This window comes from Macaca nemestrina, chromosome 13, assembly GCF_043159975.1.
Source record: "Macaca nemestrina isolate mMacNem1 chromosome 13, mMacNem.hap1, whole genome shotgun sequence".
Lineage (NCBI taxonomy): Eukaryota > Metazoa > Chordata > Mammalia > Primates > Cercopithecidae > Macaca > Macaca nemestrina.
This window is the reverse complement of record NC_092137.1, coordinates 26,120,281-26,140,635: the sequence shown is the minus strand read 5'-3', so window position 1 is coordinate 26,140,635 and position 20,355 is coordinate 26,120,281. Positions and strand designations below refer to the sequence as shown.

Sequence of the window (20,355 nt, the reverse complement as noted above, 5' to 3'; positions counted from 1 at the left end):
TTGCTCAGGCTGGAGTGCAGTGGTGTGATCATGGCTCACTGCAGCCTCGACCTCCAGACTCAAGTGATCCTCCCACCTCAGCACCTCAAGTAGCTGGGACCACAGGCACATAGCACCACATCCAGCTAATTTTTTATTTTTTGTAGAGATGGAATCTCCCTATATTGCCTAGGCTGGTCTCAAACTCAGGGGCTCAAGAGATCCTTCTGCTTTAACCTCCGAAAGGCTGGGATTACAGGTGTGAGCCACCATGTCTGGCCTCGTTTAACAATATTTCTTGCGCACCTACTATGTGCCAGGAATAGTCAGGCACTGGGGATCCAGTGTGAGACAGGACAGATTTTATCCCAGCTCTCAGAGAGCTGCTCCCAGCAGATAGAAAGGTTTTGTTTCTTAGCCTCATGATTTTGCACTGTCCCTCAGCTATGTCACCCACCCATCAATATTCTTTCTCCCACTGGTTTTCCTGGAGACTGTCTTCCTGCTCAACTCTGGTTATGTTGCTTCCAAGTCCAACTACATAGCCCCCTTAGGACTGGCCCACACTTGAGTCCCTGTTTTCTGAGTCTCGGGCCTTTCTTTTCCTTGGTGTACTCTTTCCTTTTGCTGGAGTAGATTCCTGAGAAGGAGAGCAAGGGAAGAAAAAAATTTACCTGTTTGCATATCTGAATATGTCATTTATTTTGCTTTTACATTTGACAAGAAAGTTCCTTTTGTATTTTTGTATTTTCTCTCTGATAATTACTTTATGTCTTAGTCTGTTTTGTGCTGCTGTGACAGAATATCATAGACTGACTAATCTATAAAGAACGGAAATTTATTTCCTCCACTTTTTTTTTTTTTTTTTAAATGAGACAGAGTCTCGCTCTGTCACCCAGGCTGGAGTGCAGTGGTGCGATCTTGGCTCACTGCAAGCTCCGCCTCCTGGATTCAAGTGATTCTTCTGCCTCAGCCTCCTGAGTAGCCTCCCTAGTAGCTGGGACTATAGGTACGTGCCACAATGTCCAGCTAATTTTTGTATTTTTAGTAGAGATGGGGCTTCACTGTGTTGGCCAGGCTGGTCTCAAACTTCTGTCCTCAAGTGATCTGCCTGCCTGGGCCTCCCAAAGTGCTGGGATTACAGGCTGGAGCCACCACGCCTGGCCTATTCTTCTCTTGAATCATTTTATTTCAGTGGATAGTTTTTATTTTAGAGATCATTTTCTCATTATTTGTTCTCTTTTGTAGCATTCTATTCTTGATTTATGGATTTCACGTCATTCAAAAATATCGCTTAAAGTGAGTTTGGGGTTTTTCTTTGGTTTTCCTTACCTTTTTTCCCCTGAAGTTTCCTTTTTCCGTTTGTTAGTTGTTTTACTGTCTCTTTTATGTCAACATGAAGAACTGAATATCTAACTGAATCTGGGTGTCAGGTATGTGGACTGTTATTTTTATTTATTTATTTTTATTATTATTATCTTTTTGAGACGGAGTCTCGCTCTGTCGCCCGGGCTGGAGTGCAGTGGCGCAATCTCAGCTCACAGCAACCTCCACTTCCCGGGTTCAAGCAATTCTCCTACCTCAGTTTCCTGAGTGGCTGGGATTATAGGCGTGTGCAACCATGCCCAGCTATTTTTTTCTGTAGATTGTTATTAATTTTCCTATACTTTATGTTGACTGATTTCATATGTACGATTTTGGTTGATTGTTATTAATTTTCCTATACTTTTCTTTATATTGACTGATTTCGTATATACCGTTTTGGTTGATTGGAAACTTTATATGTGTTCATATATCCTCGTAACTGGAGGAATCTGCAATGAGGGGCCTTTTGGTTGGTGAACTTCCATGTGACAGGTCTTCCTAATCTTCTGCCTGGATACATGTATTTGGCTGCTAAAATTCTGGGAAAGGGAAGGAAGAATGAAGGAAAGAAGCTTAGGAGCCCATCATTCAAGACAAGCGTCCACTTCATTCCTTGTTTTTGATACCATGACTCACTTCCACCTCTCTCTGGGCCTGGTGGCCTCAAGTCTGGAGCCTCTATAGTTTCATTTCTGCAAATAATAAACCTTAAGGAGGGGTGACAGCAACTCCTGGCTGTGAGGGGTGGAAAGGGACACTTGGGATCTGTTATTTCCTTGCCCCATTTTTAGCCCATTGCCATATGCCTGACTTGTCCATGGTACCTGGTACCTGTAAATCCTGGAACTCTTGGGATCCCATTAGAGAAAATACGCCCACTTCTTACTGGCATCCTTTGAAAACACTGAGGTTGTAACTTATGCTCCATGTCAGTTAGCTCTGTTTTCCATCTTCCGTTTTTTAAAGACTAGTATTTGCATACATAAAAATTTTAATTCTCACTTGCTGATGTCTCTTGCTCCCTAATTTTTATCTTTGTTAGTTTATACTTTTAAAATTCCATGTCTGCCATGCTGGTGGGGGTAGGGAGAGATCATTGAATTTTGTGGGGCTATATTACCCTAAAATCTTGATGGGCTTTTGAGAAACCTCTCATGGCACACTGAAGAAATGCAGTTTCCAGGATTGGTCACACGGTGGCGTAGCGACCCTACATTTAATTTATAGTTTCTCCATGCAAGCCCCACTGCCAACCCCACAAGAGTTGGGGTATTGGAGTCCTGGCTAATCTAGCAAGGCGGACTACAGAACTGTGAAATATTCCACTGGACTGAGTGTCGGAGGGCTTTCTAGTCCATCTTCAGATTAGGAGACTGACGCGCTGCCGGCTGCGCTAAGAGGGTTCGTTCTAGTCCATCTCCTTTAGGGACAAGGAAATGATTCACACGAGTCAACTAATTTATCCAATACCCGGAAGCAGTAAGAATAGATTTGAACTTTAAAGTTGTTTAAATTTTTTTTTTTTTTTTTTTTTTTTTAGGCGGATTCTTGCTCTGTCACCTAGACTGGAGTGCAGCGGCATGATCTCGGCTCACCGCAACCTCCACCTCCCGGGTTCAAGTGATTCTCCTGCCTCAGCCTCCTGAGTAGCTGGGATTACAGGCATACATTCCCATGCCCTGCCCACCCCTCGCTCACAATCCATTAAAGAGATAAGCCAGTTAACTGCAACCAGGGAAGTAGCAATAAATGCCCAGTGGAAAAGCAGGGAAGTAGCAATGAATGCCCAGTGGAAAAGCAGGGAAGTAGCAATGAATGCCCAGTGGAAAAGCAGGCCAAATGTGTTTCTCTCGGGATTTAGAAGGGAGAGGCAACTTCTCTGCTCAGAAGTGGGGAATATACCTGCTGGTGAGATTCGGGCTGGCCTTGGGAGAATAGCACAGGGCTACCTTTCTCAAATTGTAATTTGTGTGAGACCCCCCTGGGACTCTTGTGTAATCGTAGATGCGAACTGTGCAGAGCAGCTGCAGTTCTCAGAAGCTCCCAGGGGATTCCAATGCAAGTGATCTGAAGAACATACTTTGAGCAGCAAGGGTGTGGGAACTGGCTCATGAACTTGGCTGCACACGGGAATCACATAGGAAGTTAAAAGCGAATAAAAAGCCACTATCATCCCAGGAATTCTGGGGTGCAACCTTGGCATTAGTTTGTTTGTGTATTGTGTAAAGACAGGGTCTCACTATACCCCCAGGCTGGTCTTGAACCCCTGGCCTCAAGCAATCCTGCCATCTCGGCTTCCCAAAGTGCTGGGACTCCAGGCATGAGCCACTGCATAGAGCCAGCGCTGGTATTTTTTTTTTTTTTTTTTTTTTTTGAGACGGAGTTTTGCTCTTATTGCCCAGGCTGGAGTGCAATGGTACGATCTCTGGCTCACCGCAACCTCTGCCTCCCGGGTTCAAGCAATTCTCCTGCCTCAGCCTCCCGAGTAGCTGGGATTACAGGCATGTGCCACCACACCTGGCTAATTTTGTATTTTTAGTAGAGACGGAGTTTCTCCATGTTGGTCAGGGTGGTCTCGAACTCCCGACCTCAGGTGATCCACCCTCCTCGGCCTCCCAAAGTGCTGGGATTACAGGCGTGAGCCACTATGCCTGGCGTGCTGGTATTTTTAAAAGCACTCACCTAAAGTGCAGTAAAGTTTGCACACCACTGGCGTAGTAGATATTTGTCACTCTTTTTGTGCATCCAGTTACCTAAATCCCCCATCTTAGAGTCAGAGGCCACCTCCCACTATTGAAGCTAAAAACAAGAGATTCTCGCTTTTCCCCACTTTCCTGGCACTTGGGGCAGGGGCATGTGTCTTGGGCTTCACCAACCAATAATCACCCAGACTCTGAACCAGAAGCCACTGAAACAAAGCAGAATCCATACAGTGTCCATCCACCTTTGCAGGAGTTTGGGCACTGGTGTCAGCCAGTTTTCAGAGGCAGCAGGGACAATTCTTGGGCCATGATGTCTGTGTTGATCAGCAGTGACTACAGGGCCTCAGCAGACCAATTCTTTTAAGTCTAATCCTGAGCACTGGTCTTGATGCACAACATTTTTTGTTGCTGTTTTGGAGGGCGCACCCAGATCTTGGTGCACAGCCTTTAAGACTGGTTCTACGGTTTTAGAGACTAGGAGCTACCCAATATAATCATAGACACACACATTCACAGCCCTTTAGGGTTAAACTTATAGTACAATTTTTTTTTTTTTTTTTTTCTAGACGGGGGTCTCACTTTGTCAACCAGGCTGGAGTGTGGAGTGGAGTGCACTGGTGTGATCTTGGCTTACTACAGCCTCAACCTCCAGGGCTCAACTGATCCTCCCACCTCAGTCTCCCAGGTAGCTGAGACTACAGGTGCACACCACCATGCCTGGCTAATTTTTGTTATTTTTTGTAGAGACAGATTTTCGTCATGTTGCCCAGGCTGGTCTTGAACTCCTGAGCTCAGGCAGTCCTCCCACCTCAGCCTCCCAAAGTGCTGGGATTACAGGCGTGAGCCACCACGCCCAGCCCTTATAATACAAATTTTAAAACTTACATAAAACAAATGGGTAGATTAATGAATTGTTATAAGGCAAACCCCCTTGCAACCAATATCCATGTGAAAAGATAAGATTTTGCCATCCTAGGAACCCTCTGTATGCTCCCCCACCAGTCATAACATCCTCTTTCTCTGCTAAGAATATCCCTTCCTGGCCAGGCACAGGGGCTCATGCCTGTAATCCCAGCACTTTGGGAGGCTGAGTGGGGGGTGGATTACCTGAGGTCAGGAGTTCGAGAGCAGTCTGGGCAACATGGTGAAACCCCGTCTCTGCTAAAAATATAAAAATTAGGCGGGCGTGGTGGTGGGTGCCTGTAATCCCAGCTACTTGGGAGGCTAAGGCACAAGAATCACTTGAACCTGGGAGGCAGAAGTTGCAGGCAGCGAGCTGAGATCACGCCATTGCACTCCAGCCTGGGTGACAGAGCAAGACTGTGTCTCAAAATAATAATAATAATAATAATAATATTTGTATCCTGACTTCTAGGATAATCATTTTCTTAATTTACTTTAGTATATTACCCTGTTCTTTCCTGAACACATTATAGTTTAGCTTTGCCTGCTTTTCTCTCTCTACCTATTGAAATTGAATTGTTGAAGAGGCTGAAGCAATTGTCCTGTAAAATTTACAGTCTGGATTTTGTTGATTGATTTAGTTTAACATGTTCTGTCCTCATTTTTCCTATAAATTGGCAGTTGGCTCGAGACTACAGATCGGATCTTTTGATCGGGCATGGCCTCCTCATAAGCATGGTGCTCTTGGTCAGAAGGAACATAAATGTCTGTTTCGTTGGATCTTTCTGTGATGTTAGTAGCCATTGACCATTGCCTAGATCCACGGATTCATCAGAGGTTGTGGGATGATAAGATTCTATCACCTCTTCTTCTTCTTCTTCTTTTTTTTTTTGGAATACTTCTCTACAGAGAAACTTCATCTTGTTGACTATTCAGCTACCCAGTGGTACAGTTCATATAAGGAAGGCAGGATTAATTATTGATTCTTTTACTTACCACTAGAGAAGAGTTGTAGGGGAGGGGAGAGCCATTTCCCTGGCATTCTCCAGTAGTGACCAGTTAGGGGTGTGTGCATGTGTGTGTTTGGTATCATGAACTCATGGATTTACACATATCCAATGGGTTCAAACTGTCCCATCTTTAGCCAGAGTTGACTCCCAAGCCATCTTGATAACATCCCTAGATTCTGATTTTGAGATCTAATGTAATCAGGTATTTCAGGGCCATTTTACACCTTTCCTGACACAAACTTGGAATCTGCCATTTCAAGAAGCCCTGGTTTCAGAGGAGGGAGGGCGCTCAGTCCCAGCCCGGAGCTTCAAAACAGCCGGCTGGCCTCGCCTCGCGCCCCAGCCGGTGCGTCGGTCCGGCAGCCTGCGCAGCCGCCAGCGCCGCCACACCCCGCTCTGAGCTTTAAACGTGACCCCTCGCCTCGCCCTGCCCTATGAAAATGTTGGTGCTTCTTGCTTTCATCGTCGCCTTGCACATCATCTCTGCGGCCTTGCTGTTCATCGCCACCATCGACAATGCCTGGTGGGTGGGAGATGAGTTTTTTGCCGATGTCTGGAGAATAGGTATCAAAAGCACGAACTGTACAGTAATCAGTGACAGCTTTGAAGAGTACTCCACAGGCCGGGCGCGGTGGCTCACGCCTGTAATCCCAGCACTTTGGGAGGCCGAGGCGGGCGGATCACGACGTCAGGATATCCAGACCATTCTGGCCAACATGGTGAAACCCCGTCTCTACTAAAAATACAAAAATTAGCCGGGCGTGGTGGCACGTGCGTGTAATCCCAGCTACTCAGGAGGCTTGAGGCAGGAGAATCGCTTGAACCTGGGATTCGGAGGTTGCATTGAGCCGAGACCGCGCCACAGCACTCCAGCCTGGCGACAGAGCGAGACACCGTCTCAAAAAAAGAAAAAATTAAAAAAAAAGAGTACCCCACTTCGCGGCCGGGCGCGGTGGCTCATGCCTTGTAATCCCAGCACTTTGGGAGGCCGAGGCGGGCGGTTTACCTGAGGTCGGGAGTTTGAGACCAGCCTCACCAATATGGAGAAACCCCGTCTCTACTAAAAATACAAAATTAGCTGGGCGTAGGGGCACACGCCTGTAATCCCAGTTACTCGGGAGGCTGAGGCAGGAGAATCGTTTGAACCTGAGAAGCAGAGGTTGCCTGAGCCAATATCGCGCCATTGCACTCCAGCCTGGCGCAACAAGAGTGAAACTCATCTCAAAAAAAAAAAAAAAAAAAAAAAAGAGTACTCCACGCTACAGGTGATCCAGGCCACCATGATCCTCCACCGTTCTCTGCTGCATCGCCTTCTTCATCTTCCACCTGAGCAGGGAGAGAAGTTTGTCCTAACTTGCATCATCCAGCTAATGTCGTATCTGTGCCTCATGATTGCAGCCTCCATTTATACACACGGGCGCGATAAAAACACGGAATTCTATTGCCTGACCAAAGAAGGCAGCTATGGCTACTCCTACATCCTGCCGTGGGTGGCCTTTGCCTTCACCTTCATCAGTGGCATGATGTACCTGATAACTGAGGAAGCTGAATAGAGTTCCAGAGCTGGGCTGCTTTTGCTGCAGCACAGAATCCACATTCAGATAACCATTTTGTATATAATCTTTTTTTTTTTTTTTTTTTTTTTTTAGGTTTTTCTAGCAAATGAATTGTTTCCTTTAAAAGTTAAAAAAAAAAAAAAAGGCCCTAGTTTCTTAGAGTGGGACAAGGGAATTTCTTAGAGCCAACTGTAGCACTGTAATAACCTTCAGTTTCTTGTGGGTCCCTCTTGCTCACTTGCTATTGGTAGTGTGCACACCCCTTCCAGTTCCAGCCACTGCTCTCAAGCTGGCTTGCAGCCTTCAAGTACCTGCTGGCTATCTGGAGCTCCCAGACCAATCAGATGCCCCATTGCTTCCTTTTGCTTGCTTCTGCGCGAGATGGTGAGGGGTGATATAAAGCAAAAACAGTAGTAAATGAAGTATACTTCGAGGGTGTTACTCTTTGTTAGAAGGTGCCAAGGTTGGGTCAAATGGTCACACAACCACTCCAGACTCTTTCTGCTGTCTCTGGCACTTGTTCATTATCCCAGGCCCTCCTGAGAACTGTGAAAAGGTGAACACAGGAAGGACAGTGGTGTTGGCCTGGTTTCAAAATCTAACTCCAGCACCAACTGATTGTGCAAACTTAAGCAAGTGACTTAATCTGAGACCATTTCTTCTTGGGTACTAATTCACCAGGACATCGAAGACCTAACCTAAAGTACCTAGAGCAGTGCCAAAAAAGCACCTAGCACGCTCACCAGAAATACCCTCCCTGCTTCACACACTACCTTTGCCTTCAACCCTGCATTTCCCTCTGCCATTTTAGCCAGGTCTTATTGACATCTCGATTAACACGACTTCCCATGTGACCTCTAGAACCCTTGTTTCTCCTATTCAAATCCATCTAAACTTGCTTTCCACGAACACACTGCTCTCACCACTCTCAAGAGTTTACCATGACTCCCCAGGGCCTGTCATTGTCTAGTCTCTGTGGTCTCTTCTTACAATGACCTTCCTACATTTGCCCTAGCCAGTGAATCGACATTTCTAAGTACCAATTAATGTCTCTCCTCCCTCAAAAAGCAATCCCAACTATTCCCACCAACTGAACTTGATATATTAGTACAGCAATTAAAATCCAGATTACAATTATTTGGCTCTTGTATATGCTTAACTTGATGAATTACTTTTGTTTTCTAAACTAGACCATCCATTTAAGGGGGGAGACCATATCCTATTTCCCTACACCAATCTTGGTTTTTTTTTTTTGAGACAGTCTTGTTTTTTTGCCCAAGCTGGAGTGCCGTGGCATGATGTTGGCTTACTGCAATGCAACCTCTGCCTTCTGGGTTCAAGCGATTCTCCTCCCTCAGCCTCTCAAATAGCTGGAATTACAGGCGTGTGCCACCACGCCCGGCTAATTTTTTGTACTTTTAGTAGAGACAGGGTTTCACCATGTTGGCCAGGCTGGTCTCAAACTCCTGACCTCAGGTGATCCACCTGCCTCGGCTTTCCAAAGCACTGGAATTATAGGTGTGAGCCACCACGCCCAGCAAAGGGAGAATTGTAGGTCCAACAAAACAAGTATGTTGGAGGGAATGAATAGAACATTAAAAACACTTCAAGTGATTCTTAAAATCACTGCATCTGAGAAAAACTCTACATATACTTTCAGCAGGAACAATCTTGTCAACAAATATTTTTATTATTGACTAATAAAGCCTTAATATAGGATCAAACATTTCTTTTCCCTACACATAAAGACAAGGCTGTTGCTATGTATAACAAAAGCAGGAAATACTTGCTGGGATTACAGGCACCTGCCACCACGCCCAGCTTTTAGTATTTTTAGTAGAGATGGGGTTTCACCGTGTTGCCCAGGCTGGTCTTGAACTCCTGACCTCAGGTGATCCACCCACCTCAGCCTCCCAAAGTGCTGGGATTACAGGTACGAACCACCGTGCCTGGCCAATACCTTTATTTTTGAGACAGAGTCTCACTCTGTCGCCCAGGCTGGAGTGCCCTGGTGCGATCTCAGCTCACTGCAACCTCCTCCTCCTGGGTTCATGCCATTCTCCTGCCTCAGTCTCCCGAGTAGCCGGGACTACAGGCGCCTGCCACCACGCCCGGCTAATTTTTTGTATTTTTAGTAGAGACGGGTTTCACCGTGTTAGCCAGGATGGTTTCGATCTCCTGACCTCGTGATCCACCTGCCTTGGCCTCCCAAAGTGCTGGGATTACAGGCGTGAGCCACCGCACCCGGCCAATATTTTCTTAGTAAGAGGCCAGCTGCTGCTAAAACAAGGATCTACCCTCCAGCATGAGGAGCCCAGCTTGGTCCCCCTGAGAAATCAGGTGACCTCAGCTGTAGGGCCTCTGGCACATCCAACTAGTGTAAGCCAGGCGTGATTAGGATCGTGGCATCTCCTATTTTGGCACAAGGATGATTCCGCTTTAGGATCCCAGAGATAATTCTATTTTTTAAAGTAGTTTCTCAGCAAAGACAGTTTTTGAAATTGCCTTTCTAGTTTTCCACAGGTTGACAGTGATTTCCCATTTCTGTCAACTCATTAATATTTAGTTTGCTAGTCCACATATTTTTCAGAAGTAATCTTCTAATGCCATAAACAAATGAAAACCAAACCACACAGCTGGAAATCAAGTTTTGTTTTTATATGAACAGAAGCAGACCATCTAGAAATATTTCAGTTTATTTAAATTGTTAAGTAGAATATGAAACCGAATTTGTAGCTAGTACCAGAGGATGGACTTAACTGTTTGGTGTTTAATGAGAACAGCTTCTACACAGGATCCCAAGAGACTTACAGAAAAGGGGCAAAGCCCTAATATTAAGCAAATAAAACTCATGTTTCAAACAGATTATACAAAAATTGATTTATACTTCATTTCCCTTTTTTGATATTTAGAAAGTGCAGATTTAACAAAAGGTAGCCATATCCTTTCTATGTACAATGCCGATTATAATTATGCAAAACTGTCAGTCTGTTATCCAAAAATCCCAGTGTTTAGCTCTCAAACCTTAAGTCATGGAATTGAATAAGAATTAAAGAGGGTTAAAATAAAAAAGCTAATGCCACATTCCAGATAAAGGGAAGCAACAAATACATTAATCTAACAACAGTAGGTTTAACCTAAACTTTTCAAAAAGCTTAACATCATTTCATTATATTTTTAGTGGAAAATTAGGGATTATTTGGCAATGCTGCTTTTTACTAGTAGTAAACAATGATAAAGTCAAGTGTGGAAACAACCTAATAACAACAACCAGTGAGGCATATAAAATTGTTTTTAGGGCACTATCTGAAAAATTTGTGGATTTTCATAGCAGATACGTCCCTATGTTGTTTGCTTATGTGAGCCAAGAGGTCATTAAAATGCTATTCACGACACAGAAAGACTTCTCAATGGAAGCTGCTGTCCTAAACTCAGCCTCTGCTAGAAATGAATCATGCTATTCACAATTCTTTCAACAAAGGTATCATCTTAGGATGCTAGCAGCATAGCAAACTTAACTTACCCTATCCTAATGATAAGCAATGAAGCAAAACTAGAAAAAATGCTGTGAAAAAAGGACAGGGTTAGAGACAGCTAGAGATCTTATCTTTACACGAAAAGCCTTTTGTTGTCCTTTTTCCAAACCCATGGTAACACAAGTTTTCCAAAAGGACGTGAAGACAGGACTTAAAATTAATAATATTCTAAAGTATTTCTCAATCTTAAGGTAAAGACAACTTAACACTGAAAAAGTGTTCTTCAGAGGCCAAATCTCAATACATTTGGCAAACATGTTAATAAAATTCACTCCTCCTTCCTGCTTTTTCTTTTTTAAAAAAACAACCTGTACTAGGCTACCAAGCTGCTAGAGGAGTTGCCAAAATGGAGACTACTCAAATGTAGGTTAAGAGATTTATTCTAGGAAAGTGAATAGGCTATACACCTAATAAGAAAGACAAACCACAACACCCTCCAAACACTAGTGCATGCAGTTAACTCTTCCATTTCATAAGCTCAATGGATAGACAGGAAGGGAACAAAGAGAGGAAGAAAAGCAGAACATAGAAGTAAAACAGCCAGTGAAGGCATCTGGGACACGTTTTAGGGCAGAGAGCAAATGAGGGGGAAGACACCAATTAACTGACATTGGATAGTAGGCAGTTAGAACTTATCTTTCCGTTTACCTAGCAAGTTACATCAGTGCTTTATATTAAACTTGACAAACCTACTAGTTTGTCCCTTTCACTCTTAAATATACCATGAGGTGGTGGGGGAGGGAGAAGCAAATAAAGCAGCATGCAGGGAGACGCAAGGAAAAAGTGGCCAAGGAAAAGAAATGGTGGCAGGAATAGTTTTAAATATCAAGGCCACTTAAAACAAGACTCAGCAAACCAAAGCTATCACTTCTGCATTACCCTTTGTCCTCAATTAACTACTTTGAAAATGACAGCCAAGCAAACCACAAACATTTTAATGGTTTATGTTTGGATGATATGTCTCCTGCACATGCTTCCACCAGAACAAAAAAGGAAAACCGAAGAAGTTCCTTTCCACATAAGGCACAGGACAAAATTAACCCCATTTACATATTCAAGGCGAAAATGAGTGTTTTCCTGGCTTTTGTTTCTTTTGCTATCACATGTCTATAGATTATAGGGACTCAAGCACATTATCCATGACAGAAAATTCCACTGTTGTACAAAATAAAATTGTTAATTCTAACTTTATTCTTATACAATTTGCAGAATAGATTTGAAATGATTGCTATAGGTTTTAATGTTGATAAGAACTGGACTATAATACAACTGAAATGCAGCTGAGCAAGTACATTTAAAAATGAAGTCACAGACATGATTTTTCTATACATTTTTTTGTTTGAAGAAAATTATGATAAAGTCAGCAAGCAGTCACAGATGAAAGAACAAATAAAATAGGTGGCTTGGATAGTTAAGATGAGAAACAAAAATATCTGTTTAGAGTTAAAAATGGACAGAGTGGTTTATTTTGCAGCAAGAAGAGAAAACGGGGTGGTGGATGGCAACTGATGGAACAGGAGAATGCTCAGCAGCATTTGCTCTTCCAGCCTGTCACGCCTCCTCCACTGCTGATATCTACATTTTCACTGTTGGGCTCTTTTACAGGGGTCTGCAACAAACACACAAGGAAAATAACTCATGAAAAAACACTGCTATGGATAAAATCAAGTTTCAACAGGAATATTCTCATAAATGTCAATTTATACAACAAAATACAATTACAATCACATGAGATAGGTTCCCCTCCATGCAAAGTAAAGATCTGGAAGCCTTGTTTTGATCATTTTGCCTGCTTCCTCCAAGCTGTGAAATACTGTAGACATTTCCTGGCATCCCTTTATAAAGCTTCTGAAATCTTCTCTGCTCTCTTAAATAGATTTTGTTATCTTCTAGCCCTGACCTCTGAATATGTTTAGTACTTAAAAGGCATTGGGAAGCAGGTTGTATAAAACCAATGTTAGGTATATGTAATGTCACAGAAATAAAACTGCCCTTTTCTGTTTAGTTATCTGCCTTTTTAGACTAATTTTATTACTGTAGGATAGTTTTAAAAAGGCAGTCTCAACTGATTTAAGTGAAAAGGAGTGAAGGAAAATGTAGTGATCTAATTCATGTTAAAAATGGATATAGATGGCTGGGCACACTGCCTCACGCCTGTAAGCCCCGCACTTTTCGGAGGCCAAGGTGGGAGGATCCCTTGAGGCCAGGAGCTAAAACCACCTTGGGCAAGATAGTGAGACCCCCATCTGTATAAAACATTTAAAATATTAGCTGGACACAGTGGCTCAAGCCTGTAGTCCCAGCTACTCAGGAGGCTGAGGCAAGAGGATCACTTGAGCCCAGGAGTTCAAGGCTGCAGTGAGCTATGATCACTCCATTGCACTCCAGCCTGCGCAACACAGCAAGACAGTAAGACTCCTCCCAATTCCCCTAAAAACATAGAAAAACTCCAAAGGAGATACAACAAAATACTAACAGTAGCAACCCTTAGGTAGTAAAATTATGGTTGATTTAATTTTATTCTTAGTATAATTCTGTTTTTTCCCAACATTAAATATTACTTTGAAAATCAGAAGGGCCAGGCACTGTGGCTGAGGCCTGTAATCCCAGCACTTTGAGAGGCCGAGGCAGTTGGATCACCTGAGGTCAGGAGTTCGAGACCAGTCTGGCCAACATGCCAAAACCCTGTCTCTATAAAATTACTAAAATTAGCTGGGTGTGGTGTTGCACGTCTGTAATCCCAGCTACTCAGGAGGCTGAGGCAGGAGAATCGCTTGAACTCGGGAGCAGAGGTTGCAGTGAGTCAAGATTCCGCCACTGCGCTCCAGCCTGGGCGACAGAGTGAGACTCTATCTCAAAAAAAAAAAAAAAAAATCAGAAGAATACAGTATTTTAAAAAGGTAGGCCCATTCTTTATATATAAAAAATATTTTTAAAGTGATACCTTACATACAGAAAAGTACATAAAGCTTAAGTGTAAGCCTGATGTATTTTTAGTATATACTGTCAAACTACCAGATCAGGATATAGAACATAATATTCCTAAGAAGGCTCTCTTGTGCCCCTTTCCTGCCAGTACTGCTCTCTTCAAGTTACCCAATATTCTGATTTCTATCATCTAAGATTAGTTTTTTTTCTATTCCTATCCTTCATATACATGGAACCATAGTTGAATATATTCTTCTCTGTGTGACTTCTTTCACTCAGTATCAGTCTTTGAGATTTATCGGTGCTGTTGTATAAAACAGTAGTTCATCACAACATTTTGAAAGCCACGATGTACCTGAGAACTTATTCTCTCATGGAAACAATATAAAGTTAAGGGCTTGTATAGCCCAAGGGGGAAAATATTAAAGTATTTCAAAAATATTTTAAAACCTCAAGTAGCCTAAGAGAAGCCTAGTGAACTCATCCTGAGGTGACACTGCTACTTGCCCTTAGAGCTCACCTACTTACTCCCACTGCCTAATGGGATTCTTCTCCTCCATGTGTGTCAAAGCAGCAAATTATGCATTAAAAAGACCTCTGTGGGGTTTCCAGTACAAGTGACTTTGCTCCTAAAAGAGATCTTTGAGAAAGATGTAAAGAAGAAAAAGGGGGCAGACCAGCACCCAGCAAGAAAAAAAAGTACAGCTGCACTGGAAATTCTGTCTGGAAACTTCCAGGTATGGGTCAGGTGAAGGAAACCAGGGAGGCTCCTACACTGATTTTCTTAGCATCTCACTCACTATCTTTTTAGAATTTAACTTAGATCCTTGAAACAGATTCAAAAAAACAAAACAAAACAAAAAAACAAAAGGGTATCTCCTGCAGAGCGAAATCTTGTACAGCCAAAATATTTAAGTTGAAGTTGAGTTTTAATTAAGTTTATTAAAAGTTTTAAGCTCGCTCCTAGCTAAGAATAAGAAAAGGGCAATAACCAAATAGAAAAATTGGGCAAAGGAATAAACAAAAAAAAATTACAGAAAAGGAAATGTAAAAGTGATTCTTAAACATATGTTTTTAGGTCAGGTGAGGTGGCTCACGCCTGTAATCCCAGCACTGTGGGAGGCCAAGTTGGGAAGATCACCCGAGGTCATGAGTTCGAGACCAGCCTGGCCAACATGCTGAAACCCTGTCTCTACTAAAAACACAAACATTCGTTTGTGTGGTGGCAGGCGCCTGTAATCCCAGCTACTTGGGAAGTTGAGACAGGGGACTCTCTTGAACCTGGAAGGCAGAGGCTGCAGTGAGCAGAGATCATGCCATTGCACTCCAACCTGGGCAAGAAGGGCAAAATTCTGTCTCAAAACAAACAAACAAACAAATGTTTTTAAATGCTCAGCCTTACTCAGAAATTACCAGCAAATTAAATCTGCATTTTTTAACCGGTTAGACTGGGAAAGATCTGAGTCTTGTAAATCCACTGTGCTGGCCAGGGTATGAATAACACATATTCTCATATACTGCAAGTGGGTGTGTAAATGGGTGTAACCCTCAGGACAGACTTTGGCAGTATTTATCAAAATTGCAAATGTACATACATGTATGCTCTTTGACCAGTTCTCAGAATCTGTCCTTCAAATGTATGTGCGTATGGAAAATTATTTAAATATAAGATTATGCACTACACACACAGTTTATGTGCACATAAGTTTGAAAATAATCTAAATGTCCACTGGGGGACTTGTTCAATTATGATATAAACATTCAAAGGAATAGTATATAATTATTTAAAAAGTAAAACTATTTTGCTTATGGTAAGTGAAATAAGCAAAATGACAATCAGTAGAGTATGTTACCTCATCTGTTAAAAAGAAAAGGTTGTGGGGGAGGGGTGGGACAAAAATATATATTCATATTTACTCAGAGTAATAACTGATAAATTAATCACATCAGTTACCTGGGGAGTAAGGATAAAATGAGGAATTGGCAACTGATATTGAGGGAATCAAAGGGAACAAGGCGGGAAATTTCTGTATCCTTTTTTTTTCTCCTTTTAAATGTTTGAAGCAAGAGAATGAATCATGTAGCCAAATAATTAAGTTAAAAGATGTTTTAAATTGCTTTCATTTTAAGTTAATTCTAACGTGAAGGAATTTTACATTTGCTATTTGAACTCATAACTTCACCACATCAGTGTATGGATGTGTATGAAAAAAATTGCTACCTAGTATTTGGGCCTGCTTACTTGGGAAAACTCTAGACCAAGCTTGTCCAACCTGCAGCCTGCATGCAGCCCAACACAACAAATTCGTAAACTTTGTTAAAACATGATGAGATTTTTTTGTGTGTGATTTTTTTCTTTAGCGTTCGAGCTATGGTTAGTATTAGTGTATTTTATATGTGGTCCAAGACAATTCTTCTTCCACTGTGGCCAAGGGAAGCCAAAAGATTGGACACCCCTACAAGTCTAGACTGAGATCTTTATTTATTAGTATACTAATACTTTAACCTTTAATAATTATAATAAGGAAAGCTCTACCTCACTGGGGCACAAAATTATATATATAATGGCTATATAGCACTATTAAAAAAAAAAAAAAAAAAAGCCAAGACTGATGAGAAGATCAAAGGACATAGTATAGATAGAAAGTAAGCAGAAACCACGAAGACCAAAAAGCCCAGAAAGAGAAAGGACATAGAGCCAAGAGTGTTTCACTAGGTCTTGTGGTCTTGTGGTAACTCCTGCCAGTCTTATCCTGGTCTTTAACTCGACTGTGAATACTGGATAATGTTTCATCCTGACCCACCAATGTCTGAAATACAAAGTACCTTCAACCAATTTTAAAAGAAGTATTTTTCTATTTCTTTTATTCCCTTCATTTAATTAAAAATACAATTTTTGGTACGTGGCTCACACCTGTAATTCCAACACTTTGGGAAGCCAGGGCGAGAGGTTCCCTTAAGGCCACGAGTTCAAGACCTGCCTGGACAATACAGTGAGACCCCTATCTCTACCAAAAAATCTGAAAATTAGTGAGGGATAGTGATGTGTCCTCGTGGTCCTAAGCTACTCAGAACTCAGAAAGCTGAAGCAGGAGGATGACTTGAGCCCAGGAGTTCAAATCTAGCTTGGGAAACAAAGATCCCATCAATTAAAAAAAAAAAAAAAGAGAGAGACCGAGCTAGGCTTGATGGCAGACCCCTGTGGACCCAGCTACTAGTGTATCACTGGAGGCCAGGAGTTTGAGGCTACAGCCAGCATGATCACACTTACGAACAGCCACTACACTTCAGCCCTGGGCAACATAGTGAGACCCTGTCTCAAAAAGAAAACAAAAAAAAAAGTCAGAAAGAAACACATTTTTTCCTAGTTGTATTCTTCTATTCTTTTGCTCTTCAAAAGAACAATAAATAATATAGATTTTCTCAAGAAATTCTAATGGGTTCACCTTAATTGTGAAAGACTGTTCTTTTAAAAAAATCTTAAAATTGCTTTTATAATTCAAAAAAGAAACCTGTTGAAATTTCAAAACTAAACTGCCTATAGTCAGTACATGAATCTGCCCTATGATCTCTCCCCCTTACCACCATCACTCTCTTGGAGTGCTATTTGGAGTTTGGTATCTACCCTTCCAGTTCTCCATTTGCTAAAAATAAAATGTATCTGCATGTACATATGTCTGTTTGGTATATCATATAATCTTGAAAAATGAGATCACTTCACATTTTATATCCTTTTTTTTTTTTTTTGAGACGGAGTCTCGCTCTGTCGCCCACGCTGGAGTGCAGTGGCGTGATCTCGGCTCACTGCAAGCTCCGCCTCCTGGGTTCACACCATTCTCCTGCCTCAGCCTTCCCAGTAGCTGGGACTACAGGCGCCCGCCACCACGCCCGGCTAGTTTTTTGTATTCTTAGTAGAGACGGGGCTTCACCGGGTTAGCCAGGATGGTCTCAATCTCTTGACCTCGTGATCCACCGGCCTCAGCCTCCCAAAGTGCTGGGATTACAGGCATGAGCCACAGTGCCCAGCCCCTAATTTGCTTTTTATCACTCAATACACACACTATGGAGATCTTTTATACTTAGTTTAATTGTTGTCAGCCTCTCTCATTCTCTGAAATAAAATTCAATTTTTGATCTGACTGGATTCTCATAGAAAAACATCTCCTAAAGCAGGAAGTCCCAAAACATGATATGCAAAGGAAGCTGGCAGATTCAAAAGGGCACCAATTTTTTAGCCCCATTAAAGAGCAATAACTGATGACTGTTTTTTCCAGTTTGAATATTCAATTGTAGTAAACAGATACCTACATTTCACTCTAAAAATTAGGTCCCTTGGTTTTAGTCACTCTATATAAAGAATTTACTTCAATGTAAGTATTTCAACCCAATCTCTTGTAATTGCTCAGAAATTTCACTAGATTTATATGTGACATACCACCTTTATTACAGCTAATGTCTCTGTCCTTCCAAAGTGGAGAAAGAAAAAAAACTGGTTGGTTAAGAAAATGTAAAAACAAACATCTACCTTTTATATAGGTCGGTTTTAGAAAAAATATTAATATTTCAAATATAAAAATAGAAAGGTTACCAAATGTAATTACATTTTCTACTATACAACATCTGCTTCTCTTTTAGGATGTGTGTCAGAATTTTTTTTTTTTTTTTTTTTTTTTGCGATGGAGTCTTGGTCTGTTGCCAGGCTGGCGTGCAGTGGCGTTATCTCGGTTCACTGCAACCTCTGACTCCCTGGTTCGAGGGATTCTTCTGCCTCAGCCTCCAAAGAAGCTAGGATTACAGGCATGTGCCACCACACCCAGCTAATTTTTGTATTTTTAGTAGAGATGGGGTTTCACCGTGTTGGCCAGGATGGTCTCATCTCCTGACCTCGTGATCCGCCTGCCTCAGCCTCCCAAAATGCTGGGATTAGAGATGTGAGCCACCGCGCCTGGCCAATGTATGTCAGATTTTATCTGTATTTATTTGCATTTAAAATTACAACAGATTGAACAGATAATTCAGGATTCATAACCAAATCCATGCATTATACCTAGTCACTTGAGGGAAAATATGAAAATCGGATTTCCTAATTTGGCTACATGTTACTTATACCAGCAAATATTGAGAGTCACAAATCTTAAACCCAGAAACAAACCTGAGGTAAAACATGCATTCCTCAAGATCACATTTTCAGCATTATTTATTTTCTTACATAATAGGTTTTATTCAGTATGTACAGAATATGTACATGCCCTTTATTTGCCTGAGAAGTGACTAATATGGCAGAATAGCAATTCTGTGGCAATAACTACTTAATAGATTCATTTCTTATCTTAAAATTTCCTAAATTATCTGAGACTGCAAAGTACTCATTAAGAGAAATGAATCCAATAATAAAAAGGCTAGAAAAGATAAAAAACTGGAAAAAATAATGGAACTAGGGACTAGACAGTGACTGTGGAGCTTGCTACCTGAGCTTCGCCTCTCGTCAGATCAGTGGTAGCATTAGATTCTCACAGGAGTGCAAACCCCACTGTGAACTGCACGTGCAAGGGATCTACATTGCACGCTCCTTAGGAAGATCTAACGCCTCATGATCTGAGGTGGGGCAGTTTCACCCAATACGGTCCATGGAAAAATTATCTTCCACAAAACCAGTGCTTGGTGCCAAAAAAGCTGGGGACTGCTGCCCTACAGAAACAATACCGCCCAAACTCAAATTCTGTATGTAAATACAGTACTTCAGAATAGACAAAATATTCAACAGAGATACACTCAGGTACCTGGCAGGAAGTAAAAATAGGAACCTACCTTTCGAAGGATATCTTCAGCTAACGTGAGGAACGCCTTTTCGATGTTTATATTTGCTTTTGCACTAGTCTCAAAAAACCTAATACCATGCTCCCTTGCAATCTAAAACAGAAACAAAATATCATCATAAAATTATCAAGCATGGGTTGCCAATTGCTGACTTTAACATCTTAAATATTAATCTTATTCTGAAGGCAGTGGTCCCAACTAGAATATATAACACAGAATATTTCAGCAAGTCAAGCTCTTTCATAAAACAAACAAAAGTAATCTCCTTACCCCAAAAGTTTATTTCAGATATAGTACTAAAACAGATACTTCATCCTGGGGGCAAACTTACGAGAAGCTCAACCTGACTTCTCAGGGTCTAATTTCTGCTCACCGCAGGCTGACTGTCACATTTTAGAACCATACAAATTGATACATCTCCTTAAAGTCCTAAGTTTAAAAATTGAGGATTACTGACTTACATTTTTCTCTCTTTGTAGTTTAAATAAGGATAAAAATACTATGGGAACATTTGATGCCCCCATATATGTTAAATATGCACTAAAAAACAAATTCATTC

General features: G+C 41.7%; 1 protein-coding gene and 1 pseudogene across 1 annotated transcript in view; one reads left to right on the top strand and one right to left on the bottom strand.

Annotated features, from left to right (window-relative positions):
* Nucleotides 1–5,983: 5,983 nt before the first annotated feature.
* Nucleotides 5,984–7,561, top strand: LOC112426345 (epithelial membrane protein 2-like; annotated as a pseudogene).
* A 2,634-nt stretch (nucleotides 7,562–10,195) lies between these two features.
* The window catches only part of LOC105479792 (RAB10, member RAS oncogene family), a 106,700-nt gene continuing 96,540 nt past the window's right edge, over nucleotides 10,196–20,355 (bottom strand). The window contains exons 5-6 of the mRNA XM_011738079.3: nucleotides 19,788–19,889; nucleotides 10,196–12,660 (exon numbers count right to left, since the gene is read on the bottom strand). Coding sequence (XP_011736381.1) covers nucleotides 12,577–12,660; nucleotides 19,788–19,889 — 186 coding nt within the window. The 3' untranslated portion in view covers nucleotides 10,196–12,576. The remainder of the gene's footprint in view (nucleotides 12,661–19,787; nucleotides 19,890–20,355) is intronic.